This window comes from Hyperolius riggenbachi, chromosome 9 (genome assembly GCF_040937935.1).
Source record: "Hyperolius riggenbachi isolate aHypRig1 chromosome 9, aHypRig1.pri, whole genome shotgun sequence".
Lineage (NCBI taxonomy): Eukaryota > Metazoa > Chordata > Amphibia > Anura > Hyperoliidae > Hyperolius > Hyperolius riggenbachi.
The window spans coordinates 255,771,299-255,783,655 of NC_090654.1; the positions used below are offsets into that span (position 1 = coordinate 255,771,299).

Consider the following 12,357-nt stretch of genomic DNA (forward strand, 5'->3'; position numbering starts at 1 on the left):
ATGGCCGAAAACTGACAAATAATGAATTTTTTCATTTTTTTTCTTATTCTTACTGTTAAAATGCATTTACAGTAAGGTAGCTCTAAGCAAAATGTACCCCCCAAAGAAAGCCTAATTGGTGGCGGAAAAAATAGATATAGATCAGTTCATTGTGATAAGTAGTGATCAAGTTATAGGCTAATGAATGGGAGGTGAACATTGCTCGGATGCATAAAGTGAAAACGACTGAAGGCTGAACTGGTTAAGGAGCACTGGCCCTTTAATAGTCAGTGCCAAACAGTTGCATGCTGGAGGTTCTTTTTATCTATAATATATTCCTCCTCTTCCATTTATTTCCCTGCCTAGCTGCCTATCTGAAACATGATCCTCTGCTCACTTGTGTTTACAAGCAAGGCTAAGGTGACTCAGCGATTGGAAGAGAAAAGAAAAAAAAGTAAAGGGTAGAAATGACATTAGGATTTAGCCTCAAACGGTGGGCAAAAGACATGGTTCCCACCAGGAACAGAATTTTCCAGGGCTGTGGAGTCGGAGTCGTGGAGTCGGGCAATTTTGGGTGCCTGGAGTCGGAGTCGGGAAAAAATGCTCCGACTCCGACTCCTAATGAATTTGTAACTGTAATTAAAATAGAAAATATGATAAAATGTTCTATTTCTCAGATAATAGTCATTAAAAATAATGTATATATACAGTATATATACAGTAATAGCTGTGCTTAGTCCACAAACAGGAAATAAACCAATCAAAATGAGTTACTTGTGCTGCTTCAATAAAGCAGTCCCCGTATTTTTAAGGTCAGATATACATATCTGATTGTGACTGTATATATGATGTGTACACAGGAATCTCTTATATATACTAAATAACATCTATGCTGTAAGAATAAAGCCTGATGTGTAGCCGTGTCACTAATAGAGATGGTCAATGAGATGGAAATAATTCTGCATTGATTTTATTTATTTATTTGTTGTATTTATAAAGCGCCAACATATTACACAGCGCTGGACATTAATTTAGGTTACAGACAATATTTACAACAACAACAACAACAACAAATAACATTTGTAAAGCGCTTTTCTCCCGTGGGACTCAAAGCGCATAAGCATGGCTCCGACCATCGTGGTACAGAGGAAGAATTTTATAAATCTGGAAATGCCAGGCTAAACAGGTGGCTTTTCAGTCTGGATTTGAATAGCTCCAGGGATGGTGCTGTCTTTATTGGATGTGGTAGGGAGTTCCAAAGAGTAGGGGCAGCATGACAGAAGGCTCTGTCTCCAGATTTTTTGAGGTGCACTCTGGGAGTGACCAAGTTTATAGAACTTGCTGATCTGAGGTTGTGAGAGGTGTGGTGCAGCTTCAGCAAGTCCTTCATGTATCCAGGGCCCAGATTGTGCAGGGATTTGAATGTCAGCAGTCCAATCTTGAAGAGTATTCTCCATTCTACTGGTAGCCAGTGCAGTGAGCGATGGATCGGTGTAATGTGACAGTGGCGAGGCTGGTTTGTTAGCAATCTGGCAGCAGCATTCTGCACTAATTGCAGGCGACGCAGGTCCTTTTTGGGGAGGCCAGCATAAAGGGCATTGCAGTAGTCCAGCCGTGATGTGATGAAGGCGTGGACTAGGGTTTGAAGATCCTCTGGGGGAATCAGATGTTTAATCTTTGCAATGTTCTTCAGATGAAAGAAGGAAGATTTAACTATAGATGAAATTTGGTTTCTGAAACTCAATTCCCCATCGATTAGTACGCCAAGGCTGCGCACAAGGTTGGAGCTGTTTATGCCTGAATTCCCAATCCTGATTGGTGTTGCTTTAGGATAGAGCTGTTTTGATGGCGAGCACTGGCTTTGGACAAACAGGACCTCAGTTTTGTCAGCATTCAGTTTCAACCAGTTATCATTCATCCATGCCTGAAGCTCAGCTAAGCAAGAGTTTATTTTTGGGGTAGGGTCTGTTCCACCAGGTTTGAAGGACAGGTATAGCTGTGTGTCATCGGCGTAGCAGTGGTACGTCAGGCCATGTCGTTGGATAAGTGTACCGATTGGCAACATGTAGATTGCAAACAGCAGAGGGGATAGGATTGATCCTTGTGGCACTCCGAATTGTAGAGGTGCAGGTTTGGACATTATAGGTCCTAGGGATACTCTCTGTGTTCTGTCAGTCAGGAATGATCTGAACCACTGGAGGACTGATCCACTGATGCCACAGTACTCCTGCAGTCTGTTAAGCAGGATTTAGGGGTGACAAACAGCAATATGACAATACAGGAATACAAGAAAACCAGATCACACAGCACAGTATGAGTACAAGGTAATGCTTAGTCAGTCACTGGATGGGAGCATGGAGTTAGGCAAGTTAGGTTCACTCAAATGCATAGCATGGGTGCACAGTAATAGAGGTGCATGATCAGGTAGGACACAAAAGGAGTGAGGACCCTGCCCAAAGGCTTACAATCTAGAGGGAGAGGTAGGGACACGAGAGGTAGGGGACCAGAGTTCGGCTGTGGGTTTAGAGCAATTGTGAGGGGTGGTAGGCAAGAGTGAAAAGGTGAGTTTTGAGGGCCTTCTTGAAGGTGTTGAAGGAGGGGGCTGCCCTAATGGGTGGAGGTAGGGAGTTCCATTGATGCTGATTTATGCAAATGTAGGCACTCTCTTTGCTGATGAAATCAAATAATTTGATATGTTGTTAAAATTTGGTTTGGTGACTACAAATTAAAGGGTAACTGAGACGGATGAAAAGTAAAGTTTTATACATACCTGGGGCTTCCTCCAGCCCCCTTCAGGCTAATCAGTCCCTCGCTGTCCTCCACCACCCGGATCTTCTGCTATGAGTCCTGGTAATTCAGCCAGTCAGCGCTGTCCGGCCGCATGCTGCTCCCACAGCCAGGAACATTCTGCACCTGCGCAATAGTGCTGCACAGGTGTAGTATGCTCCTGGCGGCGGAGTGTGTGCATGCGCACTACGCCCGACTGGCTCAAGTACCTGGACTCATAGCAGAAGATCCAGGTGGTGGAGGAGGACAACGAAGGACTGATTATCCTGAAGGCGGCTGGAGGAAGCCCCAGGTATGTATAAAACTTTAATTTCATCTGTCTCAGGTTTACTTTGTTACACAGTAGTACTATACTCTACATATGCACTCCCCACAGAGCTGCAGGGAATCCACTGAGAATGCTGTGCACATTGAACACAGAGGTGTTGTCTGTTTACAATCTCCTCATTCCCCTGCAGAGTACCTGCACATCATTCTTACATGTACCCACAGTTACATTGCCTAGGGCCTGATAGATGTTCTTTGTTCCGGTTTGTACCTTTTACAAGTACTCTTACCAAGGACTAGTTTTAGTCTAAAGGGAATAAATATAGTAGTCTACATATCCTTCTCACCTCAGTTGTCTTGTAAAATTCCTAAGCGTTGGCAGTTAAGAGACGAATTTCATGTTACATACTTTTAATCAACAAAATTGTAATATGCAAATTAGAGGAGTCTGAGTCGAGGAGTCTGAGTCGGTGGAATCCTAAACTGAGGAGTCGGAGTCGGTGGATTTTTGGACCGACTCCACAGCCCTGGAATTTTCTCCATTTACTATATAAATTTCACTGAAATCAAAACGCGGACAGTACAATACATGTGTTATTGCAAGTAGATCAAGAGTGTATGTGTGTGTGTGTTTTTTTTCCCCTGTCATAGTATGGCTAATCCTACTGCTTTAAAGGGGCACTACGGTGAAAAATTGTAAAATTTAAAATATGTGCAATATATACAAATAAGTACATTTTTTTCCAGAGTAAAATGAGCCATAAATGACTTTTCTCCTATGTTGTTGTCACTTACAGTACGCAGTATAAATCTGACAGAAGCGACAGGTTTTGGACTAGTCCATCTCTTCATAGGGGATTCTCAGGGATTTATTTATTTTTCAAAAGCATTTAGTGAATGGCAGTTGCTCTGTCCAACTGCCAAAAAACTGTGTTGGGAGCAGGGAAGCTGGCCAGCATCATTGTTTAACCTCCCTAGCCGGAGGTCACCGCTCAGGCCCTGCTGGGCCGATTTGAATAATTTTTTTTTCAAACACACAGCTAGCACTTTGCTAGCTGCGTGTTTAATTCGATCCCCGCCGCCGATCCGACCACTACTCAACGCGAAAAAGGGTGCCCCCCCCGGGACCCCTGCGCAGCCTGGCCAATCAGTGCCAGGCAGTTCTGAGGGGTGGATCGGGAGTCTCTGTGACGTCACGACGTCGATGACGTCACTCCGTTCGTCGCCATGGCGACGGGGGAAGCCCTAAAGGAAATCCCGTTCAGAACCGGAATATTTTTATCCTACCTAATAATAGGCAAGTGTCCCTGCGTGAGTGCTTTTTAGCACTGCGCATGTGCAGGGACAAGACGCAGAGACACTGCTGAGAGCCAGGGGAGGACGGGGCCAGAAGGGGTGGGTGGGCGTGCGTGGGCACGGCGGATTACTGACAGACCTAAGGTCACTAGTAAACCATAAAAACCTTGCTGGGAATCCCCTATGAAGAGTCCAAAACCTTTCACTTCTGCCAGATTTCGACTACCTACTGTAAGTGACAGCAACATAGGAGAAAAGCCAATTATGGCTTATTTTACTCTGGAAAAAAACGTACTACTTAGTAGTTTATGTTTGCACATATTTTACATTTTACAATTTTTGCCATAGTGCCCCTTTAAGGACCGCTTTTTTCGGCTTATGGTAGGCTATAATAAAGTGGGCTGCTGGCTTTTCTGTCCACAGTGCATCTATAAACAAACCCGCTTCCTGAGTAAGCAACTGTTGCTGTGTCTTTTAGATTTCCAGATTCTGTCCTTCGCCTGAAGTTGTGTTCTGATACTCTGTAACTCACCTACTTGACAGTTTCTTTATTCTGTCCTCCAGCGAAGTCCACTGGGAAATACGATCTTGAAGGTGAAACTTCTTGACATGGGGGAGCCTAGAGTCTTGCTGGCTACAGCTCTGTCCCCTCCTAATGTCTCTGACATTGAACGAACTATACTTTTGCTCAAGGAGGTAAGTGTCTGCTTTACTCAGAATGGCAGTTATGAGCAGTTTTCAGAAGTATTTCACCATGAAGTATTTCAGTTAATTCCATACGTTAAAGTCATGATCAACAAGATATTTGTGAGATTCTGATCACTTGTTAAAGACTTTGGTAGATGCTTTAAGAAATTAATGTGTTGATGACTTATTTTAATTTTGGTAGCTCACTTAAAGGGACACTTAAGCCAGGAATAAAAAAAATCATTTTTACTTATCTGGGGCTTCTACCAGCCCCCTGCAGCTGTCCCGTGTTCTCGCAGTCACTTACGGAGCCTCCGGTCCCCCGCTTAAATATTAACCAGCCTGGCGTTCTATTAAGATCGCCAGGCTGGCGACCGGACAATTTTTTTTTTTAATAAAAAAAAAACTATCGCAGGCTGCATGAAAGCCCACTAGAGGGCGCTCCTGTTGCGTACTTCTGATCGCCTCCGGCGATCAGAAGTAATAAGCCTTTCTTGTTTCGCTTTTCTTGTCGCCATGGCGACGAGCGGAGTGACGTCAACCGCCTCCGATCCAGCCCTTAGCGCTGGCCGGAACTGTTTGGTACGGCTGCGCTGGGCTTGGGCGGCTGGGGGGACCCTCTTTCGCCACTGCACGCGGTAGATCGCCGCGCTGCGGTGGTGATCAGGTAGCACACGCGGCTGGCAAAGTGGCAGCTGCGTGTGCACCTTTTTATTTGATTAAAATCGACCCAGCAGGGCCTGAGCGGCAGCCTCCGGCGGTAATGGACGATCTGAGCTCGCCCATACCGCCAGGCTGGTTTAAAAGATTTTATAGCGGGGTTGAGGAAGCCAAGCACTGTAGGACTCTGCAGTGGTACAGAAAACCAGGAAGTTGTGAACATGTTTGTATACTACGTTTACAAAGGCAATAGTAGTAAATCTATTTGTGTACTGCAAAGGTAATAGTATACCCAGAGCCGGATTTACCATGAGGCACTAGGCACGCGCCTACAGGCGCCTGATGATGGACAGGCGGCTCACTCCCCTCCCCTAGCACCTCCTTCCTTCCCTATGCAGAGTCCTGAGCAGAGGGTGAATGCGAGTTTAGTCGCCTGGCTCTTGGCATTCCACTGACAAGATCTCCCTTCAGTTGGGGGCACCACTAGCTGGCTAATGCTAAGGGACACCTGTAGCTACCTATGACGAATAAGGGAGAAGTAACTACTGGGACAGCCAGCACACTTGCAGTGCGGTTCAGCGGGGGTTTGTGGGTTTCTGGATGGTGAAGTGTAGCATGCCAGGACATCTGTGCCTATAGGCTCCTGTGATGTAAATCCAGGCCTGAGTATACCTGTTCATGCACTGCAAATATAATGGTATACCTGTTCATGAACTGCAAAGGCAATAGCATACATGTTCATGTACTGCAAAGGAAATAGTATGCCTGTTCATGAACTGCAAAGGCAATAGTATACCTGTTCAAGCCCTGCGAAGGAAATAGTATGCCTGTTTTTGCACTGCAAAGATAATGGTATGTCTGTTAATGCACTGCACAGATAATGGTATACCTGTTCACGGACTGCAAAGATAATAGTATACCTGTTCATGAACTGCAAAGGTAATATACTGGTTCACAGACTGCAAAGGTAATAGTATGTCTGTTCAGACTGCAAAGTTAGTAGTATACCTGTTCATGCACTGCAAAGGAAATAGTATGCCTGTTCATGTACTGCAAAGGCAATTGTATACCTGTTCATGCACTGCAATGGTAATAGTATGCCTGTTCTTGCACTGCAAAGGTAATAGTATGCCTGTTCATGTACTGCAAAGGAAATAGTATGCCTGTTCTTGCACTGCAATGGTAATAGTATGCCTGTTCATGAACTGCAAAGGTACTAGTAATTTATCTGTTCATGGACTGCAGTTGTAATAACATTATACCTGTTCATGTACTGCATAGGTGGGTGCTCTGGCTGTGAGTGAAAAGCAAGATGACAACCCATATGATGGAGAGCTCACATTTTTGGGGAGAGTCCTGGCTCAGTTACCAGTTGACCTTCAGCTTGGAAAGCTCATTGTTCTTGGCTATGTTTTTGGATGTCTAGACGAATGCCTAATTATTGGTATGTACATCATTTGTGTGTGTATAGTAAAGCAACTTAATTGTTATCTATTCAAATTTACGTAGAGCTATTATTGTTTATGCCGCGGCAATAGACATGATAAAGAAAAACCCTTATTGGCAGCGGTCTGGTGGGTACAGTGACTTATCTCCTATAAGCAGTAAGCAATCGAAACAGAAAAACAAGGAACTATTAGGTAGTGTTGGAGCAAAAATTATCTGCCCCTGAAAGACACAGTTCACCTGGAAATTGTAGCTGTATAAACCAGATGTTTGAGGTATGGGTCTCACTCAGAGATGTTGAGTAAAAGACTAATGTGACAATGTCTGAGTAGCGACGAATGGGAGAAAAGGGTATCCTGAACCTAAATGCCTCTCCTGGTGTGGTGGTGTGCTGTACTCCTGTGGGCATGGCAGAGCGTTGGTGCTTACCCGGGGTTGTCCATTGACACTTCCAACAGCGAGATGCACATTCTAAGGGCCTGAACACACTAGCATGCTTCTGTCCACTTTTCAGCTTTGAATATCTTTCTGTAACATTGATGTGTTGGTGTGCTCAGTCCCCGAGTAATAACAGGTTTTCGTCAGAGCATCCTGCTAGGAACTATGGGCTTTGCAGCCTAGTGCCCACCAGGTTGCGTGTCTGGCTAGCCTCAGACAATTTTAAGAGGTGAGTTTTAATGGCTTATTTGAAGGTGTTGAAGAGTGGTGCAAGCCTGAAGGGCGGTGGAAGGGAGTTCAAGAGAGTGGGAGAGGGTCTTGAGAAACCTAAAAATTACTTTTTTTTTTTAATTACTTATCCCACAGATTAATTTGTTATATATTTATATATATATATATATATATATATTTTAAGGTTTTACGGTTTCATGACCTCCTCTCAATGACACACTTATTGAAGTATGCCAGAGCTAAAAATCTATAAACTATTTACCCTTTTTATCTCCTTCCTGCTCTCAGAAGCAATTTACTGCCAGGGAAGTGTTTTATGGCTGCAATTCCTTATCACTGAGGGTTACACTATAACCCGACCCAGACAGAAATTGTCATTTACATACCTAATTTCTAACTCTTTCAGGCACAGAAAGAAAAAGGGGAACACAGAATAGTTATTTTTGTGCTTGGCACTGTACATACACATGTTTATCTCATTATGTCACCTCGGGTGTCCTGTGACCAGCTGCCTAACCCCCCCCCTTAAGGACCAGGCATTTTTTGCTTGGGGGGTGCTTTTTGGGGGTCAGGCAGCCAGATCCCCTCTGTGGCATGCTTGGCTTTGTGTCCTCCCCTGTAGCCAGGTATCCCCCCCCCCCCCGTAGCTGGCATCCATTACTCACCTTCCGGGCTCCAGCGTTGAGCAGCTGTGGACCGCTCCGGCTGGCATCTCCACTCCTACTGTCGCTCAGTTCCAGGTTGCTGCTTGATGACATCATCAGGCTGGGACCCGGCACTGACTTCAGAGAGAGTGGGGATGCCGGCCAGAGTGGAGGGGAGCGCCGATCGTTGTGGGACTGTCAGGGAGGTGAGTGGATCCTTTTCTTCCCTCCTACCGCCGCAGCTGCCAATAGTGATCACTATGATACGCCGGCGATCGTAGTGATCACGTGATCAGCAGCCATACGCAATGGCTGCTGATCACTGAGGGAAGATGTCAGCTGTCATATGACAGCTTAATCTCCCCTCTCGGGTGCGCAAGATCGCATCGGGAGCGGAGATCCTACGCCGCATCAGGCTAGAACAGCCCAGAAGTGCGGCGTAGGATATAATGCAGGCGCTCCCCAAAAGGTGAAGTATCTATCATGGGAGTGTCGGTTGTGCAGCAAACAGCATAACTGTATTAAAGGTACTTTTCTATGAATGGATCCCAGTATGGTCTGTGCCTGCGCAGTACACTCCTGGTGACATCAGCGGGAGGGAGGGCGCTGCTGTGCAGGTGAAATTCCAGAAGTGAACCAGAGGCGGGGCCGGAGCATCGGTGAGTGGCTGCGCGGGCGCAGGTTGTCTGCGGGGGACCATTAGAAGCCACGGGTAAATTCAATTCATTTTCCCCCAACCCCCCTACAGTATTCCTTTAACACCGGCCCATTTCATACATATGTTATCTGTTTGAATGGATCCTGTTTGGGCTCTAGTGTGAATCCAGCCACTTGGGTAAGTATCTGCATAAATAAGTGCAGAACATGTGTGCAATTCTGTTGATTTCTGTGATGTGTAAACATATATTGGATATTCTCGCTTTCTGCTGCGTCTTTATTTCTAATTCTTGTTTTTTTCCCATAGCTGCAGCTCTTTCACTCAGGAACTTTTTTGCAATGCCGTTTAGACAGCTTCTCGATGGATACAGGTATTACTATTCTGCCCTGTGGTGATAAAGTGACAACTTCTGTTTAACCAAATCAAGTTTTAGTATGTGAGAGAACCTAGAGGAGCAGATGGCATAAAAGAGGCACCGTAGTGACAAATAGTAGAATGTAGCAAATTATTCAGGATACCCACTTTTGGGTTAATAATCTTGGTTTCAGCATCATAAAGTGGTTACAAGCAGGAGATAAAAAGAAGGGACAGGGGGACACCAGGAGCAAAAAAGAAGACAAATATACTCACAAGGCTGGGCTGCACCCGAGGCAACCATTCTACAGGTAGTCCCCGACTTACGAAATGACCCGCCGATACGAACAGCATGGATTCAGTGTTTCCATGAGAACAAGCCAAAAATTGTAGTTTTTGAGAAAATCTGTGTACATCTGGCTATGGGGAAAAGGGATAACTTGTACTGGGGGCAGATATGGCTTCTGGGGAGCGGGGGCTTATACGCGAGCCAATAACTGGTTTCTGAGGGAAAAGTGGGTACCTCGGCTTATATGCGGGTCTGCTTATATGCGAGTATATACGATATTTCTTTGCTTGCTGGTGGTGTAAAAGACATTTTGACAAGTTTGAAAATATTACCTAGTAGAATCTATAGAAGGGTTGAGAAGGCGCCCGATGTATTTGCACAATTACGGCGTTTTTCCAATGCTCACAAGCAATATTTAAAAAAGGAGGAGGGTCCTACCTTGAAAAAGTAGTCCATCCAGCACTTAGCATAGAAGGTAAAAAACTTTATTGGGCACTTAACTGACAACGCGTTTCGCGGTGAAAACCGCTTATTCAGGTCGAATACTGTGCCTGATAAAAGTAGTGCAGCTATCCTGGGCGCCCAGGATAGCTGCACTACTTTCATCAGGCACAGTATTACAGTAAGTAAAGTTTTTTTTTTTTTACCTTCTATACTAAGTAGTGGATGGACTACTTTTTCAAGGTAGGACCCTCCTCCTTTTTAAAAAAATATTGTGTGTGAGCATTGGAAAAACGCCGTAATTGTGCAAATACATCGGGCGCCTTCTCAACCCTTCTATAGATGTTTTTCACCCCTGAATTGGGGTTACCACTATTCTAGTGGACTTTTTGGAAGGAGCTGCGACCATCATCCGACAAGGCCGAGTGGGGACGGTACTTCCCCACATGTGTTCTTAGTGGTTGCTGATATTGCAACCCTATTTTGTGAGTATAACAGCTGTTTACTCTTTGAATTTTCAATTACCTCTTACGATACTACAACAGATTGGGCTCCCGTCTTTCCTCCCGTCCTTTTTTCTATCCACCCAAACCTTTACCTAGGAGAATACTCAGGTGAAAAAGTGAATTGCATATGGGCCCAGGTATTTTTTTTTTGTGTTAATGTGAACATTCGGCAGTAATGTGCTTGTAAAGTAAAGATCTAACCACTTGTGATAGGCGTCAGACTGTAAATTTGTGAGGAAAGATTTAACAGGCATACAGTGCCTAAATTTATTAAGTAATGAATGAATTTGCTTAGATTATTTTCAGCAAAGTTCCTACATAAGACATCCTGGGATATGACCTTTAATTTGCCACATAAGGCATAGAGATGAATTTGAAATACTCGCATGAGTGAGACTGGCAACGCTGCATCCAAATAATCAGCATTTGCCATTACCAACATGGTCCAGAAACTTGTTTCATTAAAGAGAACCCAAGGTGGGATTTAATGTTAGTGGGGCACAGAGGCTGGTTGTGCACACTAACACCAGCCTCCGTTGCCCCATGGTGTGCCTCCATGTCCCCCCTGCGCGCCTCTAAACCCCCCCCCCCCCCAGTGCTAGCGACACACAGCGTGTCGCCAGCACAATGTTTACCTATGCACTGTCTGTTAGCGCCGCTCCCCCGCCTTCTCTGTATCGGCGCTACCTGCCCGTGTCCCTTCCCTCCAGTCAGCGGGAGGGAAGGGACGTGGGCGGGTAGCGCCAATACGGAGGAGGCGGGGGAGCGGCGCTAACAGACAGCACATAGGTAAACATTGTGCTGGCGACACGCTGTGTGTCGCTAGCACTGCGGGGGGTTTAGTGGCGCGCAGGGGGGACATGGAGGCACACCATGGGGCAACGGAGGCTGGTCTTAGTGTGCACAACCAGGCTCTGTGCCCCACTAACATCATTAAATCCCACCTCGGGTTCTTTAAATGGGCAATGAAATGTTTAGTAATCCTTGGGTTGTACAGGTAGTCCCCAACTTAGTTTGCAGTGCTGTGCAATTAGACCCGACGCAGCAGTGCCCAACCTGCAGGGCATTACTGTGCAATGCGTGCAGTTCAGGGGGGATTTGCAAGCATAAGTTATACATGAGGATAAATAGCGGGAAATTGGAGCCACAAGGGGGCAGATTTGGGCTTGAAAAGACATCACAGAAGACTGACTCAGCTATAATCATTCTGGGGCAAATTTCAGTCAGGGATTCTTATGAGAGCTGATAACAGGCAGACTGAGCAATGAAGAATGAAACAAAGAGCAGAGTAGGCGTTTATCATGTTCCCATTGATATATATGGTAAAATACATGAGGGTGCTTCGTCTCTGGTTCTCTTTAAATTGTTGGTTGCTTTTTGTAGTGATATACGTTTTGCACTACTTCACAATGTATTAACTATGCATTTTTTTGTTATTTATATTACAGGAGTAAATTAAGTTATGCTGGCAACAGCAGGAGTGACTGTATCGCACTTGTTAATGCTTTCAGGGTATGTTTACTGGCTATTTTGATGGATATAATGGCCTCAATTCACTAAGATCATGCTGGAGATAATAAGGCAAGAGAAAACTTACCTCCACATAAGAGAGAGTTATCTTATCTCTTCATTCCTTAAGTTACCTCCTCTGTAGTTATTTTACCTCCTCTGTAG

At 45.1% G+C, this 12,357-nt stretch overlaps 1 protein-coding gene across 1 annotated transcript in view; it reads left to right on the top strand.

Annotated features, from left to right (window-relative positions):
- TDRD9 (tudor domain containing 9) overlaps window positions 1–12,357 on the top strand; it is a 261,914-nt gene that overhangs the window by 144,773 nt on the left and 104,784 nt on the right. Inside the window, exons 15-18 of the mRNA XM_068254351.1 lie at window positions 4,894–5,025; window positions 6,958–7,120; window positions 9,400–9,463; window positions 12,132–12,195. Coding sequence (XP_068110452.1) covers window positions 4,894–5,025; window positions 6,958–7,120; window positions 9,400–9,463; window positions 12,132–12,195 — 423 coding nt within the window. The remainder of the gene's footprint in view (window positions 1–4,893; window positions 5,026–6,957; window positions 7,121–9,399; window positions 9,464–12,131; window positions 12,196–12,357) is intronic.